General features: G+C 34.6%; 2 protein-coding genes across 2 annotated transcripts in view; one reads left to right on the top strand and one right to left on the bottom strand.

The window, feature by feature from the left end:
• Positions 1-5,423, top strand: part of OTUD4 (OTU deubiquitinase 4) — a 55,507-nt gene extending 50,084 nt beyond the window's left edge. Inside the window, exon 22 of the mRNA XM_047717557.1 lies at positions 5,365-5,423. Coding sequence (XP_047573513.1) covers positions 5,365-5,408 — 44 coding nt within the window. The 3' untranslated portion in view covers positions 5,409-5,423. The remainder of the gene's footprint in view (positions 1-5,364) is intronic.
• On the bottom strand, positions 628-26,586 carry ABCE1 (ATP binding cassette subfamily E member 1). The gene is given in 19 exon segments (XM_047717559.1): positions 628-2,326; positions 4,304-4,415; positions 5,822-5,944; positions 6,109-6,251; positions 6,328-6,438; positions 7,924-7,982; positions 8,084-8,143; positions 9,324-9,534; positions 9,536-9,546; positions 12,581-12,702; positions 18,697-18,786; positions 19,653-19,749; positions 19,998-20,067; positions 20,208-20,344; positions 20,934-21,061; positions 22,066-22,157; positions 24,858-24,943; positions 26,454-26,474; positions 26,477-26,586. Coding segments are annotated over 19 exon segments (1,800 nt in total). The 5' UTR covers positions 26,556-26,586; the 3' UTR covers positions 628-2,278.

Here is a 26,586-nt window from a genome sequence, read left to right as displayed (position 1 = left end):
CACAGAAGACAAACTACATGCCAGATGCCAAAAGAGCAGTTGTAAGCAAGACATTTGAGACTGGGCTTCAAGATGCTGGAGTCTAAAATTATGTTAATATTGCCGTACACTGGTTGAACATAGTACAGATTATCTCTTTATTGAAGATGTAAAAACAAATGATCTCTAAACAGCTGATACAGCATCCAAAATTCAAAAGGTAATGGCTATATGTGTATTTATCTCAATTTCTTACCTGTTCTTTAACAAAGTTGTTATTCCCCAAAGGCTTATTGTCTTGAATATTTAGTATTTTAATATTTTGTATATTTTCATATAAATGATGTATTAGACTATTTAGAGATACTTACCAATTAGGACATATTGAGCATTCTTTCTAAATGTAATAGCTAATATCTGCACTGTTGGTGTATTTGAGTTGGTATTACTGATTTTTATAGAAAAACTTTATGTTAGCACAACTATAAATTCTTATTGCTATATAAAAATTAAACTAAATCCATATTTTAAAAATTTTCATTTACATGAACAATATCACAACTAATACATATTCTGTCATCAGCAGTTAAGTAGAGCTGTGTTCTTATCACAAGTGTTTTCTCTAGGATAGAATACGGAATCAGTAAGTAAAAACTTTTGTCTTATTTTATTCAATATACTTGAAATAATCATTCACAAATTTAACCTATCTTTAAAAATAGGCACTACTTATTTTAGTATAATCCCATTTATGTACAAAACAAACCCTTTACATATTCACACTTAGGTAAGTGCACAGAAAAAAACCATAAAAGGATATATATTATTAAATGCAAACACTGGTAACCTTTGGGAGGGTAATGTGAGGAGAGATCGTAACTTTTTATTACATGTATTTCAGTAGGTTTGAATTTTTCACACAAACATGTATTTATGGATTACTTACTCCTAAATTATTTTTTTAAAAGGCCTAATTGGGGACCAGTTAAACCATATTTTCTGTTCACCATCTGCACCTTAACACTTGTTTCAAGGAGCTCTAAAGTCTTCGGTAATTTCCAATTCTATTTTGCTTGCCCCATTAATTTATTTAGTAAACTCTTTTCCTCACTTGTAGTATAAGTTAGTTCCAGTTCAGTGCATTAGAAGTGTAACTGAAAGTGGTGTCACACTACAACCCACTGTTCAAACTCAGGAACTCAAAAGATATGGGTAAGTTTTTAGAGGTCTTGCTACATATAGTATCCAAAATTGCCCCCCGCCCCCAATCAAATAGATTTAGATCATGTCCTCTACATTCAAACATGGAGGTGAGTATATTTGGTACCAAGAGGTACTTTACATTGCTATCTGGGGACTTGTTTGTGTTAATGTTGCCTTTAGGAAAGTGGCTTACTCTCCTTGGCTGCCCATTAGAAATCTGTGGAAGTTTAAAATTACACAGATGCTTAGGCATCAGCTCTAAAGATTTTGAGCCTATACTTTTAAAGGAAGCAAATATTCTTTAAAATTCTTTTCCTAAATCTTGATCAGTGATTGTACAATTGTGTAAAGAATGTTACTTTGACAATTATAGAATATAGAATTTTATGGAATACTAAAACTGAGTAATAGTAAAGTTAGGGTTTTTTCTGGTGGATTGGGGGGGAAGGGTGTTGAAATGACTTTTGATACTCAAAAGATATTCAAAAGCACCAAAAACATTGTAAACAATGCTTAAGTTGGGAACATGGCCATTTTCCAAACAGTGTTGTTTTATAGTAGTAGATCCTCTTCCTTTGAAAGTCTCAACACCCTGAAAACCTAGTGCAAAGACTGAAAACAAATAACAAATATAATCCTGATGTTTATTTATCAAATTTCTTCAGTGGAGTCTTCGACCGGCTTTTAAAACAAGGGCAGTTTCATTATAGAGGAATATTTGGCAAACACTAAGTACAGAAAGCTTTTTCAAGATTTTTAAAAGGGAGTAACACTGGTCAGCATTTGGTACATGAATATGATGACACCTACTGAAAATCTTCCCATACATCATGAAAACTTGGAGGTAATTTGTGTAGCTTGAAATGTCTTCATTTTAGAATGTTATACATAAAAAGGGCCTTATCAAGAACAGAAAAATGCATTTTCTGTGTTCACACTGTAATTTACAACACAACTGGCTTTTGATGTTACATTAAGTAAATTATACTTCAAGCTCCAGAGTATGTGGGGCATAAAACCTGATTAAAGTTTTATATGACAAAAATCCCAATAAATGTTTCCTTTAAGAAATGGCTTTTCAATATTCTGATTCAGTCTAGTCATCCAAGAAAAAGTAGTTTCCACTCTTCTTTTGTTCTACATCCTAAAAAATAGAGAAACAACAAAAATCAACACCATTCTCCTGTATGTTGAGGGTAGACTTTCACCCACAGTATTGGTTAGCAGTGTTTACAATAGCACCTCTACAACCTCCTCTGCACTCACTGTCTGCATCTGGATATTCCTGGATCCACTAAATCAAAGACAAGATTAGGACCTCTGTTACTTATCCGTACCACCAGAAAATTCCCTTAGTCCACCTCAAGCAAAGCCCCTTTATATAAAATGCCTTACTTATGTATGTAAAATTTTGCTTATATAAAATACTATTTTCAGCTAAACTATTAAATTCCATTTTCATCATTTTGACTTTATTTATTTTTTAAAGATTTTTATTTGACAGAGATCACAGGCAGGCAGAGAAAGGAGGAAGCAGGCTCCCCACTGAGCAGAGAGCCTGACGCGGGACTCGATTCCAGGACCCCTGGGGATCATGACCTGACCCGAAGGCAGAGGCTTTAACCCACTGAGCCACCCAGGCGCCCCTCATCATTTTGACTTTAACAAGCCTCTAGTCCAGAAGGTTAACACTGTCAGTTTGAGAACTATTACACAAAGTGCATATAAAAGTATTTTTTCCCAGTACTGTTTATAGACTGGCCAGTAATGATCCATCCACCTATCTGCCTAGGAGTTTCCTATTAGGATCAAGGTATGACGACTAAGATGAATGGGCACAGAGGAATGATGACTAGGTATATCTGGGGCCAGAACCATGGGTTTCTACACAAGAAAAAGACAAATATAACATTTGTTAACACTTTGGAAGGAATTCTTAGGAAAATTAAGCTGTGCATAAGTGTTGTAAAATTTAGTTCCTCTTTTCTACTTAATATGATTTTTAAAACAAAAACTTTTCAAGTCAGAACTTGTAATTTCATTATCCTGACCAGACAGTAATTTTTAAACAAAATACACAGCAAAGTCTGAAGACATCAATCCACTGTGTCAGCCTCTTAAGAATACATGATGTGGGGCACCTGTGGGTTAAAGTGGGTTAAAGCCTTTGCCTTCGGCTCAGGTCATGATCTCAGGGTCCTGGGATCGAGCCCCACGTCGGGCTCTCTGCTCAGCAGGGAGCAATGCTTCCTCCTCTCTCTCTGCCTGCCTCTCTGCCTACTTGTGATCTCCGTCTGTCAAGTAAATAAATAAAATCTTAAAAAAAAAAAAGAATACATGATGTATACTGATTGACCTGGTCTCTGCTTTCTAAGGTTATAGTTTACTAGCAAAGCTAGAGTACAAATATGAAAATAATAAAATCTAGTAAATGCTAGTATTAAGGACAAGAGCTAGAGGGCCATGAAACGTAAGCACTTTAAGTAGACACCACAGGAGACAAAAACACAGAAATTTTTTTACAGTTAATTCATTTTTCTGAGTGGCCAAGAAATTATTGCTTTCTTAAAAAACTGTTGCACACACTCCATTAATTGTAGGGGGCATAATTAATAACTTTATATATCACAAAGAAAGGAAAATACTGCCAATTAAACTGACAAAATGTTTTTCCATTGTGTAGAAGTTTATGCTCATTGAAGGAGCATGTCTGGATTTGTAAAATATTTTAATCAGGTGTTTGTTGCTGTGTGTGCACTAGAAGAAAAACATGAGAGAAAGTGGTCATGGTTTTCTGTAAAAACTTCCTTGTTTTGACAGTGAGTTAGTGTAATCTTTCTGAAGATATTTAAAACGGCAATTAAACTCAACACAGGCAGTATAGTAGTGGGGGTACAGCTCCAAGATAACATGAACAGGTCCGAGTTTGCGTAGCAAAGGCAACTGCATCATTATTGCCTACCAGACTGAAGGATGCCATCAGATATTCAGGTGAAAAATATGAATCTTAGAATTAACGAAATGACAATTTTTTTTTATGAAACAGGTTTCCAATATGAAACATGCCTTCCGATTATTTATTGTAAGAAATTATCCATGATTTAAGAGTTTTTCTACCTACCTTAATTGAATTGAGTTTGTTTATTCTTGGCCTATAGTTGTTTGGATCTCTTCTGAATGTAATTTCAAGCTGAGACAAAAATTTATTCATGCCAGCCAGAAGGGTTTGAGGACTAGAGGAAAAATAAGACATCAATTGTGATTAAAATTTATCCCACAAATTTCACTACATTTTGTGATGAAGAGCCGCATGGTTCCCTCATAGTTCCCCAATCATAAGTTCTCTAGGTAATAGTATAATCATAGCATATTATAAATTCTACACTCAGAAGGGTCTCTGCTTGGACTGTTTAGTTTATTTGGCTATATTTTTGTGTGAAACAAACCCAGTTTAAACTATGTTTCTGATCTGGAAAAATAAACATTTAAGAAATACTACTTTAGAAAAACAAAAGATTAATTAGGAGATTACAGAATTTCCAATCTGACATTTTCAGGGGAGTAGAGAATCTAGCAGAAAAGGTAACGTGAACATCAGAAATTTGGCACTGGAGGGAGTATGTACAGCACAAAGGATTTATTATACTTTGTAATTCCTTTTTCAATTTCTATGCTTTATTCATCTTTTTTACCCAAACTAGTTCTTAAATCATACTAAACTGCACCATACTTGTGGAACATTTTAAACATTTTTGTAAATATAAAGGATTGTTATTTGAATTTAATAAGCTTTCTATAGTCTATGAAATTTCCCTCTCAAAGTAGGATGTTAATTCTCAATTGGTAAAAACTTTAAAGTGAAAACAAAGGAATTTTGGGAAGTTAAGCTCTTACACATTTTTGGATGAATTATTCAAATAGCAACTCCATTCCTCCCTCTTTAATATCAGAAACCTGTTGCAATCACATGAAATTGCTACTTTCATGGGAAAAAGATGGTGGCATATCAGTATTCCATGTTTCAAACTAACATAAGGTTTCAGCACTAAAAAGTCTAAGAAATTTCTCATTACGCTGATTTGAATGTTAGACTTCTCTATATGACAAATGCTCTCATTCAAGCCAATAAAGAAAAAGAAAAAAGGGGAAATGGTAAAATCATTCATTTTGTCTCTGTTGTAGATCAGTACCAGATATTTGGGATCCACTGTGAGCATTACCACTAGCAGTGTAAGTTGTGGACAAAATCAAGTAACCTATGAGCATCTTGTTTTCTTTATCTGCTGTATGGAGCATCAGTGGTTTTCAGGGAATCAAAATCCTAATCTGTTTTGAAAATCCAAATAATGAAGTAGACAGAAGTTAACTTGCAAGAAAACGTGAGCAGCCCAGAGCTCTGCATGCTTATCTCCCTGGGTCAGGAGTTCTAAGGTCTGAACACTAGTTTTTCCAGTCCCAACCAGTATATATTCAACATGAATAATCATGCAAGTCACAATCATTCCTAGAATTACTGGCTACCTCTTTAAAAATTAAAATGGTATGAGAAGTGTTTATAAGCTCAAAGGAAATTTTTGAGTAGTAACTTTAATTGTAAGAGCTTACAAATAGGGTTGAATGTTTCAGAAAATCATTTTACCTGTTTGCGACTGTGTTCTTAGATGGAATGCCATCAAAAACGATGACTCGATCTGCTAGATAGGTGGCCATAATGAAGTCATGTTCTACAACAAAGGCTGTCTTCTTAGCATGGAGTATGAAACTAAAATACATGAATTTGAAAATGTTTCCAGTTTTCTGTTACCAACTATTCAAATGCTGTATTAAGCACCGTTGTATGCCAGTGCACATAATTAAAACTAATAATCTTACTGGATTATTACCATTTGGTAATAATTACCAAATTACCATTTGGCAGGACATTACCGTTTGACAACTCGAGCTGCCATCAATCTTTGCTCAGAATCCAAATACGCAGATGGTTCATCAATTAAATAGACATCAGCAGGCTTGCCCAAACAAAGTGCCAATGCCACTCGCTGCAGTTCACCACCAGATAATGTCTGCACCTATTTGGAGAAGAAGTTTAGCAAACTACGTAGAGACATACAAAGTTTAAAATACAATAAAAATCAGAGTATGTACTTCTTGATCGATGATGTTTTCAATCTGCAGAGGCTTCATTACATCAGTCACGAATTGTGGATGAGTGTAAGCATCTCTTATCTTCTCATGTAGCAACTGTCGAACACTTCCCTGTTTTTAGTGAGAAAAGTATTGAAATTTTATTTCAGTACAGAACTCCTCTAATTATCAATCTTGACAAAGCCAAGCTCCAGAGCAAAAAAATATATCAATTTGCCACCCACAGATATATTTTTATGCTTATTCATCATCTATAGCGTGTTCTGAAATTTTAATGTTAAAAACCCATCATGTCCAATAAGTAAAAAAAGCATCTTAAAATCTGAAAGTAGTAAATGATGACTGTTTCAAGAAAGATTATCATTTGAGAATAGGAATAATTCTCAAGGTCCGCATGGGTATCAAGTACCCTCTGGCAATCAGAAAGATAACACAAAATGCCTAACATGATGGGGATGAATCTTAAGATGTCCTGTGCTTGTTGTTTTGAAGAGGGCTGAGTCTGAGAACTTAAAAGCTAAGCTTATACAAAGTATCAAAAATAAAATTTTTATTGTAAGCTATCTCAAATAGGCCTAACAAAGTGGTACTAAGTACAAGTACCATAGTTCCAATTTCAGGGATATACCACACTGTTTACCCATTCATCAATTGATAGACATTGAGATGGTTTTCCACTTTCTGACTATTATGAATAATGCATCTGTGTGCAAATTTTTGTGTTGAGAAAAGTCTTCATTTCTCCTGGGTATGTGTAACTAGGAGTGGAAATGCTGGTTCATATGTAACTCTATGTTAATCATATGAGGAACTGTCAAGCTTTTTTTAAAGTGGCTCTTATACCATAACATCTTGCATTCCCATCAGCAATGCATGAGGTTCCAGTTTATCCATACCCTTACCAATACATTACTGTCTTTTATTTAAGTCATCCTAGTGGGTGTGTAGTATCTCACTGTAGTTTTATTTGCACTTTCCTAATAAGTGATGGTGCTGAGCATCTTTACATGCTTATTTGGCCATTTGCACATTTTCTTTGAAAAAAATGACTATTCAAATCCTTGGCCCAATTTTAAACTGAGTTGTAACAGTTCTTTATATATTCTGGATATAAGTACCTTACTATTCAATAATTTGCAAGAGTATTCTCCTATCTTGTAGGTGGCCTTTTAGTTTTTTGCTCATGTTATATGCATGTTTTGCATGTTATATGTTATATCATGTTATATATGTTATATGACATTAAATGTCAGGTTTTTTGTTTTGTTTTGTTTTTAAAGTAAGCTCTACACCCAACAAGAGGTTGAACTCACGGCCTCAAGATAAAGACTAACATGTTCCACTGACTGAGCCAGCCAGATGCCCCCACATTAGTAGGTTTTTATTTTGGAAAAAGATGTCAAACAGATTTTAGAAGCATTTCCTAACACTGGAATCAAGGACTGACGTCTTGATGCTACTCTTTAGCTAGCCACTTTTGGTAAAACTCTACAGAAAATAAAGAATTTTGATACAGTGAAAGATTAAAACTGTGTGTGTGTGTGTGTGTGTGTATAAACTTTCCTTTAATAACCAAATAACAGAATCGTTACTCACAGTTGATTTGGGACTGATTTTCTGTGGCTTATAACTGACATTTAGAACCGGCACTTCGCCTATAAAATAATGCAAACAAAGAAGACAATGAGAATTACCCATATCTTCAAAGTTTCCCATGTGTGACAGAGTAAAAACAGTCAACAATATACAACAGTACCTCCTTCATCAGGCTTAAGTCTTCCAGCAAGCATTCTGATAAATGTGGTTTTACCAGTACCTGCCAATACAACATACAACAAACAGACTTGAAAAATGGTTCACATTTATAGTAAAACACTATGTACACTCCAGGGTTTTAATAAGAATTAGTTTTAAAGATATATAATGACATTACCAAATTCTGAAGGTTATACAGAAAAATACTCAAAACTTTCACGATTCACTTTGAACATATCATTTGAAACTAAATGGGAGGAATATAACAGACTAATAAATCTTATTAATAAGCATTTTAATAAATAGTAGATCTATGAAATACAAGTCTTGGGTTAGTTTTTAAAATAATTATTTAGCTAAAATACCAACACAATTTATTGCCAAGTGGTATAGTATTCTTATGATGGAGTCATCCTTTTAAATCCGTTTATATGAAATACTTAGTCAAATGCAAGCCAGTTCAAATTTCCTCCATCAGTTAACGACTGCATCAGTTAACGATACATTGCAAAATCCTCCAAGGGAATTTCTAGAGATTTACAAGCTCTAAGTATACAATTAAAATCTTGTGGGTTTTTTTTTTAATTTTTTAACTCCTTCGAATCTTGAAAGCAATACGAGACTTTTTGTACTCAAATTCAACTCACAGCTCTATTTATGACAGCAATGTAATACTGAGAATTTAGGTAATAAAACTATTTACAAAGATGAGCCTGAATTTAAAATGAGAGCTCAAATGGAGAAATGCCAAGAAAAAACTAGATTGTTTTTGAATTATTTATTTTGTCCTATCAATTTATACAGAGAAAAACTAGCTTGGGAAAAAAAAATATCTTATTTTCACCACAGGTTACGAAACAAAATACGTAAATATAAACTTGATTGAATGACAATATTAAATCATACAGTATCACAAAATGTGAACTACACTGAGAAATGTATGGGTTTAGCCTAGATCCCAGACCTACAACTGAGTTAGTTTTTCATGAAGTAGCTAAAACTAAGTTACTGGATAAACAGAACAGACTTTCCTTTTTTTTTTTCTTCTTTTAAAGATTTTATTTATTTGACAGAGATCACAAGCAGGCAGGCAGAGAGGGGGAAGCAGGCTCCCTGCTGAGCAGAGAGCCTGAGCAGGGCTCAATTCCAGGACCCCGAGATCACAACCCGAGCCGAAGGCAGAGGCTTGACCCACTCCCCACAGAACAGACTTTCAAATAAAGGGAGTGAGAAAAACTTACCATTTTCCCCCAACATCACCATGATTTCAGAATCTGTAAACTCTCCAGCTACAATTGCTAGCTCAAACTCTCCCATCTTTTTCTTCATTCCAGGATATTTATACATACACATCTTTTTAACTTCTTCTTCATTAGCTGTCTCAGCCACTTTAAAAACAAGTGATGCATCTCTGAATCTCAAGTTTTCTGTCGGAACGTAGCCATCCAAAAAAAATGTTTATGCCTGTTGGAGTCATTGACAAAAGATTAGTAAAGATCAATTAAAGACTAGTTTTTCTCCAAAGCAAGAAATTATCATATAAAAGCAAAACCCTAGGTTCTCTTGGGAGCAATCTAAGCACAGATTTCAAATTTTTGTGGATTTGTGGTAACATGCAGTGATAACATGGTGTTTATGTATCTAATGCAAGTTGAAATAACCTATGCATATATATTTTTTCTATATACACAAAGCATATCTCTTCATTATGACGTGCCTTATGTAAGGTTTTTTTTCCATTAGGTTTTATGCAAAAGAATATGGTGGCATTTCTGCTGTACTTTTAAATCAAAACTTCTAATTTCTCTGAAAAAAATGACAGTTAAAATGGAATATTTTCAGACATAAAGATATATTTGGGGAATAATTTTTTAAATAAAGTTATGAGTATGCATTTTCACATGAGATCTAGATACCACAAACAGAAGTTATAATATATACTGCATTTTTTCAGATTAATTTTGCAGGTTTGTAATATATTTAGAGTAACGAACAGACTTCATTTAACCTTTTATTTGGCTTCACTATACAAAAATAAACACTTTTTCCCCCCTAAAGATTTTATTTATTTATTCGACAGAGAGATCACAAGTAGGCAGAGAGGCAGGCGGTGGGGGGGGAGCAGGCTCTCTGCTGAGCAGAGAGCTTGATGCGGGCCTTGATCCCAGGACCCTGAGATCATGACCTGAGCCAAAGGCAGAAGCTCAACCCACTGAGCCACCCAGGCACCCCAACACTATTATTTAAACATCTTTTAGTAACAGAAAGAAAACATACTGTACATGAGGATCCCTCCAAACTGTTAAGATCCACAACGGCAGACACAGAAATGAAAAAGTGGGTTATTTGGGACAATGAAAAGATCTGTTTTCACTGTTTCCTATATTTAAGATAATAAGAGAAAGATAGTAGCTCAAGCCTGGAAGATCTTGAAAGGAAGCCTAAGGTGGTTACTCATATCCTCTAGAATTGAGAGCCATATCAGGGGGTGTCTATCAGCCTCAGCCTAGAACACAGGTATTCCAGTATTTGCTGAAAGAACGAATGAAAGATCTTGCCAAAAGTCAGCATGTTTTTTTTTTTTATCTTAAAACTACTTAAAAATTATAAATGTGAGGATAAAAAAATTAAAACCAAAAATTAAATAGGAATATAAATTTGAAGGAAACCGTAGTGGCCACTTAATCCAGATACCTAATTTATCAGATAAGGGAACAGAGGCTCAGGAAAGTGTGACTGTGCAAAAAATCATTAACAAACCAGCCTTTCCATTTCCACTGCAATGTCTGTCTTGTCAATTTAAGATAGTTCAAGCTGTAACTGCCTTTACAGTTATACAGTTCAGAGAAAGCTTTTACACACATTTTTATGGCATCAATTTCAGTATTCACAGAAAGCAGAAAATAAGTTCTTATTTACTTGAATTGTTTTAACAGATGGGGAACTTCAAAAACTTTACCAGGAACCATTTCTTAAAATGGTATAGCTTTTAGACATGGCATTTATAACTAGAACTGTGAAGAGTGAATGCTACCTGCCTATGTCATTATGAACACAATTCTGGACCTACTCCATGGTATAGAGTCGGTACTCAATAAGTACTTGCTAAATTGAGGAGAATAAAAAATTAATAACTTTTTAATATCCTCTCTTAAAACAGACTACTGGAAAGAAAACTGGGCAATCTCACAACTTTTTCCTTAACATATGCATATATTTCTATCAAATGCACAAATAGATAAGTGACAGCAATTCCTTCATCTTATCTTAACCTAAAAACTTTATGTACTTTTTATAAACTAAAAAGCTACCACTATCTTTTTATGCAAAGTGTTATGACCCAATATAAATTCCTTTTTACCAAAGTTTCTTAGGTATCTCAAAAAAGTTATCTCTTTGAAGAGATCACTTTCAAAAAAAAAAGAGCCTGCTCAACCTAAAGACTACATGAGTAATTCTTCTTGTAAAATACCGTATTTTTTCAAAGTATGACATAGGTAGTCCATTTGGGTGTTCCTAATTGTTCTAGACTGACAGCTGAAGGCACACTTAAGAAAGATGAAATACAAAGTAAAAGAGGAGGAAGAAATCAGTGGAAGGAAATGGCAAAGAAATTAAGAGGAAAAAGGCATACTAGGTAGAGAATGCACTGACATTTGTTTCAGGAGATACTGAGTAGTAGGTTAGGTTTTTTTTTTTTTTTTTTTTTAGATTTATTTATTTGTCAGAGAGAGGGAGGGAGAGAGAGCAAGCACAGGCAGACAGAATGGCAGGCAGAGGCAGAGGGAGAAGCAGGCTCCCTGATGAGCAAGGAGACCGATGTGGGATTCGATCCCAGGACGCTGGGATCATGACCTGAGCCGAAGGCAGCTGCTTAACCAACTGAGCCACCAAAGCGTCCCAGTAGGTTAGTTTTTATTTTTGCCTAACTTGCTTAGGTAGAGAAGAGATATGGAAAAGAGAGGCCAGAGAGTCCCTCTTTCCTGAAAGTAGAAGGAATAAATAAAACTATACTTATGAAGCTATTTTACTATCTTATTTAAAGAATACTTACTAAACTACCTTATTAGGCCTTTAGACAATCTTAGATCTACAAACTTAAGATACAGATTACAGATAAATTTGAAACATGAAAACAAGATGAGCACTAAATAAATTTTAAGAGTTTCACTACTGGTATTGGGCTTTCGAAGATAAAGATGACAAATACCACAATGATGCTGTAGAAGCCAAAATATAATAACTTTTAAGGCTGCGAAGAGTGAAACTGAGAAAACATTTCTATCCCCTGACAGAAAATTCTCCAAAATGAAATGTTGTGAATAACAACTAATGGCTACAACCTCATATATAAACATTCTGTTGAGTGATTAAATTCCATTAAGATTGGAGTTCTGGGTAAAAGAGTAACATATAACTACTTAATATCAACAGTAATACATTTTCGAAGCATTAGAGTTAAAGAATACAGCATTGTGGAAATAATTTTTCAAGTTACCTTCTCTTACACTAAAAGGCATAGTGACAACACCATAAGCACTTGGTACGCCATATAAACAGCAGATGAAGTCAGAGAGATAGTCTAATACACTTAGATCATGCTCCACCACAATGATATATCTGCAAATCAATATAGATTTTTATTTTTAAATGTAACATAACATATAATGAAATTAAAATTATATTTAATTACATTTAAATTCTTAGAACAGTGTAAATGTCAGGAAAACAGATATGTTAAAAAAAATTAATGCAGAGACCATATTAAGCAAAGCCTTAAAACATTTTCTTTAAAATAAGACTCAATTATCAGTCTTCTGTTTCAAATTATTTTCCTAAACTAAAAGGAATGGGAAAAAAAATAATGGGAAACAATTTAGATACATGAAATAAATGTGTTTTGCCAATAAAGAACACATTTTTAAATAAACTTTACCAAGCCGAAACAATTATAATAGATTTAAATCTGATGTAGCCTAAACTCTTGACTATGCTATTCATCTTACAGATTAAGCCCTTCTAGTTGTCCTGTCCCATATGCTAACTGCATTAGGAGATGCAGAGAACAGGATGACAGGAAGCTTAACTGGAGAATTTTCAAATTAGTTGGGGAAAACAAGGGATAGACACAAAACATTACCAAAAAAAGTATACATCCAAGTATGTTCTCTAGATATAAAGTCTAGTGAAGGTCGGAAAGGAAAAAGGTGTATACTGCAGTACTATGTAAGTGGGACGGGACAGGATGTGACATTTTTTTCTTGTTTTTTTTTTTTTTAGGATGTGACTTTTGAAGTGGTAGGGAACAGTATTGCTAGTGTACAAACTATCAGGCAAATAAAAGTCATGACACTTTTATGCAGCATTTTATTCCTATTTGAGTTAGTTCAAAATGTTAAAAAAGCAATTCCTATAGACATCTCAAATTCCAACTTGTTTCCTACACAAGTAAAAATTTTCCACATTTGTATTGAGTCATTACTCCTGTTTAAAAAAAAGCACTAATTTTATTCCCAATGACAAACTGTTTAAATTCTCAAGTCTGTCAACTCTTTCTCAACAATGTCTCATGTATTATGTATTCATTTTGTTCTTTTTTTTTCTGCCTAAACCCTTGCTCAGGCTCTCAAGTTTCTTTCAATATTGCTATAGACTTTTAACAAACCTCATTTTTTTCAGGTTCCCAGATATGGCTCTCAGTTGCAAATAAAACAAATTAACATCCTAAGACTTTCTTTCAAGAGTTTCCAAAACTTCAGGTACTACTTCTCCTGAGTATAAGGCACACTAAAAAATGGATCTTTGTTTCCTGAATAATCTACTTTTCCATTTCTATGTGTCTAAGGACTGTTTCTTCTAGTAAATGGTCTTCTGTTTAAATCTTCACCTGCTGAAATCTTACTCAACCCTATAAAGTCCATCACAATTCTACCTACTGTATAATCTCCTAATATGCAAATGAGCTTTCCGCAACTCTTGAACCTTTCTCACTCTGATCTGTTATTTGGATTTTACTATTTTTGAGTATCTCTACAACTTGTTCCTAAATTTTATGAAGTGAGACTACATAGTACTAATTTTAGTACCTCTATGATTTTTAGTCTTGTGATATGTACCAAAGTGATGTTTAATAAAGTTACTGAATGACAAAATGAAGAATTTGGATTTATGCTAAATTGACAATGGGGGAAAATGTTCAGTTCTTTTTTTTTTTTTTTTAAAGATTTTATTTATTTATTTGTCAGAGAGAGAGAGGGAGAGAGAGTGAGAGAGAAAGAGCGCAAGAGTGCACAAGCAGGCAGAGTGGCAGGCAGAGGAGGAGAGAGAAGCAGGCTCCCTGCTGGGCAAGGAGCCCGATGCGGGACTCGATCCCAGTACCCTGGGATCATGACCTGAGCCGAAGGCAGCGGCTTAACCAACTGAGCCACCCAGGCATCCCAATGTTCAGTTCTTAAATAGAATTGTCCAGTAGAATTTCCTATGGCTATGAAAATGTTCTAGTGTAGTTTGACTGAGGGAATGAATTTTTAATTTCAATTAAAATTAAAATAGCAACATATGGCTAGAAGATGCAGCACAGGTCTAGAATAAGGAGAATAAGAAAAAAAAAATCATTTTAGATTAATATGGCAAGAAGAAAGAACCACAGACTTTTTAAAGAAAGCTATCATAGCAATCTAGGTATCAGGTGGTAAAAAGAATGAAAAAAATGGACAAATTTAATTATGAAAAGAAAATATTAAAAGGAAATGTTTTCAGGGCGCTGGGTGGCTCAGCTGGTTAAGTGTCAGCCTTCAGCTCATGTCATGATCCCAGGGTCCTGGGACTGAGCCTGGCCGCTGACTCCCAGCTCAGCGGAGAGTCTACTTCCTTCCCACTCCCCCTGCTGTATTCTCTTTCTCTCTGTCAAATAATAAATAAGTAAAAATCTTAAAAAAAAAAAAAAAAAAAAAAGGAAAGAAATTGTTTCTACCACACTGGTAAGAAGCATCATCAATAAAAAGGCAAATCACGCAAGTGAGCCAATACTCATCCTAGTTTGGTATCTTTGTTGGGCAATGTTCCATTATCTGGAATAACTGTCTACTTTTTACCATTAAAATTCACAAACTCAGTTTAAGGCGGCATAGTATCATATAGAGGCTTTTAATTTGCGTTGAAAAGAAGAAAAAAAAACTAGGTCAAAGCTTCTGATATTGCTACCTTTAAGTGGAACTTACAGAGAGTCCAAATGTGAAAAAGATTTAAGTGAGCCACTCTATTTTCTGAGGGTTTGTAAAGAAACAAATCTGCCAGCATAGAGAAATCTAAGCTGTGAATTCCTACAATTAATTTTGGGTCACCTGTTGGTTTTTTAATTTTACCAAAGATGTTCTCAGAGGTCAAATGCTAAAAAATCTTGTGTATTAGTGTCCTTTCTCCAATCCATGCTCTACTTCTTGTTTTAAGGATATGATCTCTGAAATCTTTTTACAGCATTAAGACTTTGCCTTGACATGTCACAGAATTTCAGGATGCATATATTTGTCACTTTTTTTCATGAATCTATCACGAAGAGATTACTTTAACCCTTTTATCTATAAATAACATCCAAGACAGTTGTGAAAATGTTTAACTCAATCATTCTCTTCACTTAGTCAATCTAATTTGTTTTGACATGTTAGTCTATTACAATTATGGCTAGTGCTCTCTAAAAATACAGCATTGAAAACGCCTAAACACTTACATATTTTTTTAAGATTTTATTTATTAATTTATTTGAGAAAGAGAACATGTATGAGCAGGGATAGGGGCAGAGGGGGAGAATCCCAAGCAGACTCTGCTAAGCATGGAGCCTGATGCAGCGCTCAGTCCCACGACCCTGAGATCATGACCTGAGCCGAAACCAAGAGTCAGATGAGGCTTAACCGACTGAGCCACCCGGGTGCCCCCTGAACATTTACATATTAAGATGTATGTCACCTGGATGTAAATCACTTTCCTTTTAGTTCTTTTTATTATGGTTAGGATGTTATGTGATATTTAAAAGAAAATTATGTGTGAAAATAGGTATTATCCAAGATTTTCATAATAAAGGGATATAAAAATATTTTATAAAAAGGGGCTAGGGTTGAGAATCACTGATTTGACTGCCTGTATATTCTTTTCTTTTTTTTTTTTAAGATTTTATTTAGTTATCTGAGAGATCACAGGTAGGTAGAGAGGCAGGCAGAGAGAGAGAGGAAGGGAAGCAGGCTCCCCACTGAGCAGAGAGCCTGATGTGGGGCTTGATTCCAGGACCCTGGAATCATGACCTGAGCCGAAGGCAGAGGCTTTAACCCACTGAGCCACCCAGGTGCCCCTGTATATTCTTTTATCAATTGTTAAGTCTTTGAATACTAGGACTTACATGTTATATTCTTATATTCCTCAAAGAGTCTATCATAATGTCCAGGCCTACATATGAAGTGAAAATTACAGCTCTATTTGGCACAACACTCTCTTTATCACTGATAAATTTTAAGTTTCATTTCAAAGTATGTATGGGGATCATTTGTACCTTCAGCCATGACCTTGCTATGGCTTTATTTTTCAGACTCCTATTAAAATAGATGTAAACAGTCTTCTCATTCCATTCTCTAAACCCCCCTTCTGAACTCCATCAGAGTTCAATCCCATTCTCAATCTGCTCATTCTGGTAACTTGCACAGATCAACTTTTCGATTTCTAATGATCTTTTCTGCTGTCCCTAACCTGTCTGAGCTGTCCAATGAGTTGTCTTTTTTTTAAAGATTTTACTTATTTATTTGAGAGAGAGACACACAGGGAGAGCAGAACATAAGCAGGGGGAGGGCAGAGGGAGAAGCAGGCTTCCTGCCAAGCAGGGAGCCCAATGTGGGGCTCGATCCTATGACCCTGGGATCATGACCTGAGCCGAAGGCAGCTGCTTAACGACTGAGCCACCCAGGTACCCCTGTCCAGTGAGTTTTTAATATCACAGTTGTACTTCCAACTTCTAAATCTGTTTGAGTTTTTTGAACATTTACCTATTTGCTTTTTTGTGATACCATATTCTTACAATTTTATATCCTTTTATATTTTAGATACTACTGTTTTATAGTTTCTTTGAGAATATCACCTGAGACATTCTTGAAGGTCTAATCCTATTGTCTGCTGTGTCTACTAATTAACTTTCAAATGGTTTCCTATTATTATTTGGATCACGAGTCTTTTCTTGTAGGAACCCTGGATGACTAGGATTGAAGGCACATCCCTACAATGTGGTTTTATACTTGCTTCTGCTAGGCATCCACATGAGTAAAGATTCTAGGATGCTCTTTCTATGTTACTTTCTTACTATGAAGAGTTTAAACTCCCCTGATAATATAAATTTTAATTCCATATCCATGTGAACTGCTGTCAATGAATATATTTGAAGGGGAGACACCCCTCCATTCTCAATGAGTTCAGTGAGTGAGATATGCTTCCCTGACATCTTCATGTGCTTGTGTTTTGCTGACAAAGCAGTTTTGTTTTTGTTTTTTAAGATTTTATTTATTTGACAGACAGAGATCACAAGTAGGCAAAGAGGCAGGCAGAGAGAGAGGAGGAAGCAGGCTCCCTGCTGAGCAGAGAGCCCAATGTGGGGCTCGATCCCAGGACCCTGGGATCATGACCTGAGCCAAAGGCAGAGGCTTTAACCCACTGAGCGACCCATGTGCCCTGATAAAACAGTTATTTGAAAGTCCTGGCATTTTATATGTGACAATCTAATATACAAGGCTTTGTTTCCTACTCTTGAGTGGTTGCTAATTACATTAATTACAACAGAGATTATTAATGTTATTACAGATAGGCAACATCCCTCAAGAAACCTATACCTTGGTCTCTTCTCTTTAATTTCATTCTCTCTTTGGTTTTGACCCCTAGGGATTTCTCCTGCATTCTTATATTGGCTGTGTGTTACATCAGTCACTGATAGAAAGAGGCATACAAAACACTACACAGAAAAAGATCTGTGGGTTTTGTCAACAGCTTTGCCATGTTGTAAAGCTGTAAACCTATATCAGATAACTACCATTTCTGACATTAAACTTCTTCATTTACAAAATGGAAATACCACCTAAGAGTCTAACACACAAGATTACTATGAGGCTCAAAGGAGAGAATGGATTTAAAAATTCTGCAAATTACAGAAATATCCCATAAACCAAAGGTGTTGTGATTATTTAACAGGTTAAGAACCCTTTGGAGTTCAGCAAGACCCTAAACAACCAGAGTTACTCTGGTGATCCCTATAATGTTCTAAATTTTGTGTGTTTGAGTGACTTAATCCATTTGAGGATCTGGTAAAAGCTAATGATCTGCCTCCTAGAAATACATACATGGACACCAGAACTTTTGTATCATTTCAGAGTATCCCTAGGCTACCTGGAGACAGGCATAGTAGTAAATAAATCTAGCATTAAGACCCTCTGTTCTAGATAGAAGAAGGTAATTTCAAGTGGTAGCTCTAAATAACCGAAAGAGAAACATACAAATGTATAGGACACTGATGATCCCACTGATGATCTTCAGAAAACTGTATAACTCCCTAATTAAAATAATATAGACATATACCAAATCTGTACTTACCTATCTGGATTTATTAGTGATCGTATAGTGATAGCAGCCTTTAAACGCTGCTTGACATCTAGGTAACTAGAAGGTTCATCAAACATGAAACTATGGAAAAGAAAAGCAAATATAGTAATCTGCAAGACAAATATAATTCTCTCTTACATGCTATTTTAAATCCCTGTAATACGGTTTCTGATTTAACAACAACAATCCCCTCTTAAACTAATGAGGAGTCCACTGCATAAGGGTAAGAACTTCTGTACTCTGTTCAGAAGTAAAAAGATGAAAAAAATTATGAAAGCAGGGCTACATATCAAGCTGAGGAGAGAGCTTAGGAAAACTTACAATTATTATCTCTTCATGAAAAATATTCTGATATAGTCTGAAGTAATTCAGACAGGTTTCTCTTGATGAGCTGAAGTCAGATGCATTAAAAGTAAGAGTTTTTGAAAAGCAGGGCACCACAGAGAATTATAGAATACTCTGGGGAAAAGACTGACTCTGCATTGGATGCCAGAGCAGAAATGTGGAAAAAGATGGGAGCAAAAAATATCTCGGAGAAGAGAGGCACCAGAAAGTAGGAAGGAAACTTCCTCCTTTTTTTCTCACATGGCATTCCACTCTTTTAGGGTAACCTAAAAGACCTCATATTCTACTTGAGATTATTTTAAAAAAAAAAAGAAAAAATCCTTTCATGTATAGAGTTTAAATAATAAGCAACTAGTTATATTAAAAAATGCTGCAATCCGTAAGTTGTAAAGTACTTATCTTAAATAAATGAGTTATTGTCCCCTTGTGGGAATAACAGGAATGGGCAACTGATGCATAACTACTACAATATCCTACCTCAAAAGGAGAACCTGAGATACTATTCTGTTAATTTCTCTCAAAAGCACTGCTTTATTAGCAGTATCACAAATAAAAACTCTAAAATAAGGATTAAGATATACAAAAAGTATAAAGCAACCTACATATCAGCTTTCTGTATGCAAACAACAGCACACGCGAATCTCTGCAACTCTCCTCCTGAAAGGTCTTCAACATTTCGTTCTTTTAGATGGGTTAAATCTACAAAGAACATAGAGGAGGCATTGTGTTCAATGTTGAAGTTTTATTTTACCTCTTCTAGGCAAAATGTACACTGTACATCATTCTGGGTGTGAATGATGTCTCAGCTGAAAACTGTGTTAACACAGAATGTAAATATGACAATTACTAAAAAATTTTCCCATTAATTTCAGCAATCCATATAAAAGATATCTTTATGAGGTTAAGTTCAGGGCCTACTAAAACATATACACAAAATAAACACTTACCAAGCTGCTGACATACAATTGCTTGTGTCTTTGTTTCATCCTTTCGGTCCAAAATAGACCCCACTGTCCCCTGTCATAATATACCAGAAATAGTTAGCTTTTTTTCTTCAATATTCAAATGAGTTACCAAGTAAAACAAGTTTAGTTTGATACATTTTTGATACCTCTACAAATATGCATAATACATAAATTCCTCTAAGAGTAACTGACCTTTGCAGCCTTGGGTATCTGGTCTACATACTGAGGTTTGATAATGGCTTTTAAGTCATCTTCTAGAATCTTGGTAAAGTAATTTTGCAATTCAGATCCACGGAAGTAAGTCAAAATTTCTTGCCAATCAGGGGATCCTAGAAATATAATTATCTGAATTTAGTAATATGCAATAATGCAAAAAGGATGACTTTACAGTTGACTTCTGAACAATATGTGTGAATTTTTTTGATAATTACAGTAAAGTACTGTAAATGTTTCTTCTCTTCCTTACGATTTACTCAACATCTTTTCTCTAGCAGACTTTACCATAAGGATACAAGAATAATACATATGTGAAATAAGTAATTGATTGTTCTTGCTAAGGCTTCTGGTTGACAGCAGGCTCTTAATAGTTAAGTTTTTAGGAAGTCAAAAGTTAAATACAGACTTTCGAATCTATATGTGGGGGTCAACACACGTAACACTCGCATTGTTCAAGGATCAACTCTATATCCAAAGAGAATCCTCAGGCATCTTAAGTTTAGATGGCTAACAGTTTAAGGAAACTCAGATTTGTCAGTTAAGTAGTATTAACAGATCTTAATTAAAAAGGAGTTTCATCCAAAAATAGTTTCTCAGCATTAATTAATAATGTTGAAAATAAGAACATTTAAAAAAATTATATACTCTCCTTCAAAGTCTCATAAAACTGACCTACATACTCATTTTCATAAGGTGGTATACATACATCATACTTTCCAAGGTTTGGCTTTTGCTTTCCTGCTAAAATTTTTAAAGCAGTTGACTTTCCAATTCCATTAGTTCCAACTAATCCCAAAACTTCACCTGGACGAGGGATAGGCAACCTGTTGTAAGTATGTAAGAAAATAATAAAACAACTTGGACTTAGGTAGAAAAAGATACATATTAGGATCATGTATTTTAATGCACATGCACTCCACACACATCCACTAATAAGCTAAGAGATATATGCCAGATATTATTGGCTATTAGAGAAAAAAAAAAAAAACCAGCCAAGATTAACTTAAACCGTTAATTGTTAGAAATACATCCATGACCAATATTATTCCAAATTTTATTTTTCAGTTTTCATTCAAGTCCACTCTAAAGTAATTCTCCTTTACATATAAGGCTGAGTTTTAAGGTATAACCAAATGCTTTGGTACAAAATTACATAACAGGTGCAACCTCACATTGTCGTCGTTTTTTTTTTTTTTTTTTGCCTGCCATTTACTTACAAGGAGAAAAGTGCTACATCAACCAGAAATATTCCACTTCATTCTCCCTGTTGCAGTAGGCTCTTTAAAGCTGACAGGTTGAGAAATACCTTTTTATTAGTAAATCTAGACTCCCAGATTCAAAATATCAGTGTTTAGCAGATTTAAAAACCTCAAAGAACCCTGTGATTTAACAATATATGTCCCAAGTTCAGAGTAATATCCTCTGTATGTGAGATTAATGGATAAATAGAGAACAAGTCCCTTAAAAGTTACTTTGGGGATAAGGGTATTATTAACAATAGTGATTCTCAACCTCACTTGTATATCTGAATCCCCTGGGAGCTTTTACAACTTACTGAGGTCTAGATTCTGTAACTGGAGATGTGATGTAATTGTAATTCAACTGGGCTGAAATCAAGGTATTAGTTTAAAAAAAAAAAAAAATCCAGGTAATTCTAATGTTGGCAAGAATGAACCACTGACATATACAGTTTGATTCTGGCCGAGTTATAGTTTGCATTTCTCTTTAGTGGACGGTTAATACCTTTTCCCACTTTTATACTTCACTGAAAATTCCAAATGTATTTACTTTTGACCGAAGTAAAGAGATATGTTGACTTGAAGATATACCTGTGAAGTTGAAGGCATTGGCACAATATCGATGTGTTGTTTCTTTTTCCAAGTTGCTTGGTAAATTGACAATTGATAAGGCGCCAAAGGGGCATTTCTGTTATTTAAAGTAAAGAATTTTGTGTTAATTTTTAGTATACCATATGACTGAAGTGCCTGGGTGGCTCAATTGGTTAAGCATCTGACTCTTGATTTTAGCTCAGGTCATGATCTCAGGGTGTGGGACAGAGCCCCATGTCAGGTTCTGCACTAAGTGGGGAGTCTGCTTGAGATTTTCTTCCTCTGCCCTCCCCACCACGCATGTGCTCTAAAATAAATGAATACATCTTTAAAGAAAAAATATATACATATATATTGTATATATGTGATTAAAATATATTAAGAATTTTTTTAATAAGCAATCTTCCAAATGTGGTAATTATGGGAGCCTGCTGGTTCAGCTGGGAGAACATGTTACTCTTGATCTTGGGGTCTTGAGTTCAAGCCCCACACTGGGTGTAGGTATTAAAAAAAATATAAATTAAAAAAAAAATCCACCCAAATTTGGAATTTCACAAAGATACGATATTGCTTCACTTTCTTTTCTTATTTACTTTAACAATAAAAGTTCAGTTCCTTGAAGACAAGAATCACAATAATAAATTTTCTTCTTAGTGACTAGTGTATTTTCAGACTTTAACATGTTTTAATATTTACTGAAAAACCTTACAAAAATTGAGGGTTTTATTTTCTCTTTTTTAACATTATCTTGCTAAGAGGCAAGATAAAAACATGGTTACTGAGTATATCATTCCATACGCAGTTGATGACAGATGGACTTATCACTACTTCCTTCTTCCTGTTTTTGTATGCTTTCTTCCCCTACTTGGTAGAGTCCCTTAGGGTCTCTTGGTTAAGGTTTAGTTAGGCTTATGGTTAGTCCTTTATGGATTGCATTTTTTTTGGTCTATTTATATACCATCAACAGCTAGAGTATATTTGCACAGAGCAAGGATTAATGTCTTTTCATCACAGTTTTTAATCATCTCATGTGAAATTGATATTCTGTATTCCAATTGAGTAAATTCACATTAAAAAAATTAATTCAGGGCTGCCTGGGTGGCTCAGTGAGTTAACCTCTGCCTTCAGCTCAGGTCATGATCTCAGAGTCCTGGGATCGAGTCCCACACGGCTCTCTGCTAGGCAGTGAGCCTGCTTCCTCCTCTCTCTCTCTCTCTCTCTACTTGTGATCTCTCTCTGTCAAGTAAATAAAAAATCTTAAAAAAAATTAATTCATTAATTAACTCAAATAACAACTGATTATCAATCAGATAAATGTTCCAAGGACAAGAATGACAAGAACTGGAAGGTTATTAAGAGCATCAATGTGATTAGAAAAATTTCTCAGAAATTTATAAAGGTACATCCAAAGAATATAACCCTAGATTAGAGATCTGTTTAGCAGAACTGTTCAAAGACCTGAGAGAATCAATTAAAAAGTCTCTGCAGGTAAAGATTTCAGTGAATTCCCATGTTATAAGAACACAGAGAATTAAAAAACAAAAACAAAACTCCTATATTCTAACAATGTAATTACCACCCTCCAACCAAAACTATGATTTCTTTACACAAGATAGTTTTCTGCCAATGAAGTTACCTCCATTTACAGAAATTTCCTATTATTCTATCAATGTACATAAAATATTTATAGGCTGCAAAGGAATCTAAGCTTCTTTACATCTACAAGGAAAAAAAAATCCATACTGGATTATTTGTGAGGTACTTTGTACATATCTTAGTGTTCAGAGGGTATAAACCCCTACCCCCAGATTCATCACATCAGTATCTTTTCAGCCACTGAAGTATACCCCAAAATTTGGGATCTCATTTTCTACAGCAGTGAAGAAGAAAAGAGAGAAGATAATACATTGTTCAAAATCAAATCTCCAGCACCCACAACACTGACAGGCATATAATTAGAAATTAGTAAATGTTTGCTGGCAGGAATGTTTCCTGATTACACTTTCAAAACAAGGGAAAAAACTTTTAGATACCAAGGAAATCTTTCTGGATACTTAACTAAGGAATCAGAAACCAATGTGAAACATACATAAGCCTTATTAGACTCAGTTAACAGGGTGGTACCCATACTCTGGTAAAGTTCCTTTCTAAAAATATTATCTACAAGTAAAAATACCTAAATTAAGAATTTAATATACTGGTTGTAAATATTGTTTATGAGCTAAATTTGGAAATCTACCATTTTAAAGTTATAAACTCTAACCAACTATTCAATGCAACAAAAAATGAGGTATTCTGAAAAATAACACTATTGTGGTAACTCCAACAGAAGAATGGATAATATAGCAGAAGCACTTAAGGATTAGGTTAAATTAAAATTTTGGCTGTACACATTTCTCTTTAAAAGGTGTGATTAAAATTAAATACAGACCTGAAAGAACTATATATAACATGACTCACGCTTTTTGTGTTTACATTTCCAAGAAGTACTTGTAAAGACATGGGAAAGAATGTCCTTCTCATAAAAGGGTGAGGGAAAAAAAGGGGTGAAAAGGAGAATTAATTTTGGTTGGAAATGGCTTTCCAAAGTGAGTAAGGCAAGGATAACTTTTACATAGGGTGGTTTTAATTAATTCAAAAGCAACAATATTAAATATTAGATTATTGATAATTTGTCTTAAATTAACATTTTTAATTCACTGCTCTATATTTTGCCTCTTTAAAAATAGTTATAGTGTATTCAGAATTTTCTGACTACTCAGGTTCCAATTGATCCCATAAATAAAATATCACTTACCTTAATACAAATACCACAACCAATACAAAGGGTTTCAGAAATCCATGCTATTTTGCTCTGGGGTGTAACCTCTATGCATAATTTTCCTGGCAAAAGAAAAGAGAGTTAGGTTATTTTCCCTGCCATTCTAATTTTCTTAACATTGTTACTTAGGTAATTCTGGTTCCAAGCTCCACAGAGAAGCAGATTTTCAAAAACAGAGGCCACACAAAGAAATACAATTGAGACAATATCCTAAAACCAGTGCTGGGGCGCCTGGGTGCCTCAGTGTCAGGCGTCTGCCTTCGGCTCAGGTCATGATCCCAGGTGGCTGGGATCAAGCCCCATGTCAGGCTCCTTACTTGGCGGGAAGCCTGATTCTCCCTCCCCCACTCCCCCTGCTTGTGTTCCCTCTTTCACTGTGTCTTTCTCTCTCAAATAAATAAATAAATCTAAAACAAAACAAAAAACAGTGCTTTGCAGGAATTAATTATAAAATAATTAGTATATATTACTATTAGGGAAGAAAATTTAGAACTACAGCAGATCCTAGAAGCTTTATTTTTTTTTTTTAAGTTATTTAAGTAATCTCTACTCTCATGGTGGGGCTCAAACCTATGACCCCAAGATCAAGAACGGCATGCTCTTCTGACTGAGCCAGACAGGTGCTCCCCCCAACAGTTTTATTTTAAGCTGTCTGACCTGAATATCTAATTCACAAAATATGCCTTGGAAATGGTATTCCAGCAAAAGGTATATAATACATAGCTACATCAGTGAAATTCCAAAAAGGTATGTAGTCATCCAACATACACACAAAAATTAAACTTGACATTAAGGATATTAATAATGGAATTTCTAAACAGCATGGTAGAATATAATGGATGACATCTAAAGTTTCTTTTAAGATTCAAAAAGCTTGTACCTCACTAATACAGTAAAAGTAATAATTACCTTAACATAACCCTTAAAGACTACCAATACCTCTGGACTATTTTAAATTTATTTAATCTTGAAAATATAGCAAAACCTCATGAATTAGCCATTCTTATTAAGCTGTTCATTCTTGCTTTTTAAAATGAGAATACTATCAAAAACAAATATTTTGGTATTCCTTTCTCCATGACTTAGAGTAATTACAGAACTTTTCTACAACAGCAAGAATCTCAGTAACTGATTTTATAGCCAAAATTAACTTTAAAAAATATTGATAATAATACATTATTCTACCATTAACAAAGCAGGATCATTTAGTCACAAAGCAGTAAGAAAAATTAAGAGTAAAATCTGGTCTTATCTCGGGGTGCCTGGGTGGCTCAGTGGGTTAAAGCCTCTGCCTTTGGCTCAGGTAATGATCCTAGGGTCCAGGGATCGAGCCCCACATCGGGCTCTCTGTTCCTCTGACAGCCTGCTTCCTTCTCTCTCTCTCTCTGCCTGCCTCTCTGCCTACTTATAATCTCTGTCAAATAAATAAAATCTTAAAAAAAAGAAATCTGGTCTTATCTCTATACTTTAAAGAAACTAATAGGAAAAAAGTACATGCCTAGAGAACTATGAAGCCAATTTATTTCTTTTAAAACCTTGTTTTATCTTTAAATGATCCAGAGAACAGCTTACCCATTCGAACCACAGGGCACTCTTTTTGCACTCCTGCCGACATTTCTTAGGCTTACATTTGTCATGGTTGACAATAGCAATTCTTGTTAATTTATCCGCCATAATTCTAATAAAGTAAGAATATCCAGCTCTT

The sequence above is a fragment of the Lutra lutra genome, chromosome 2 (genome assembly GCF_902655055.1).
Source record: "Lutra lutra chromosome 2, mLutLut1.2, whole genome shotgun sequence".
In the NCBI taxonomy this organism is placed as follows: domain Eukaryota; kingdom Metazoa; phylum Chordata; class Mammalia; order Carnivora; family Mustelidae; genus Lutra; species Lutra lutra.
The sequence above is the reverse complement of the archived record's forward strand: the minus strand, read 5'-3'. Positions and strand labels throughout refer to the sequence as shown.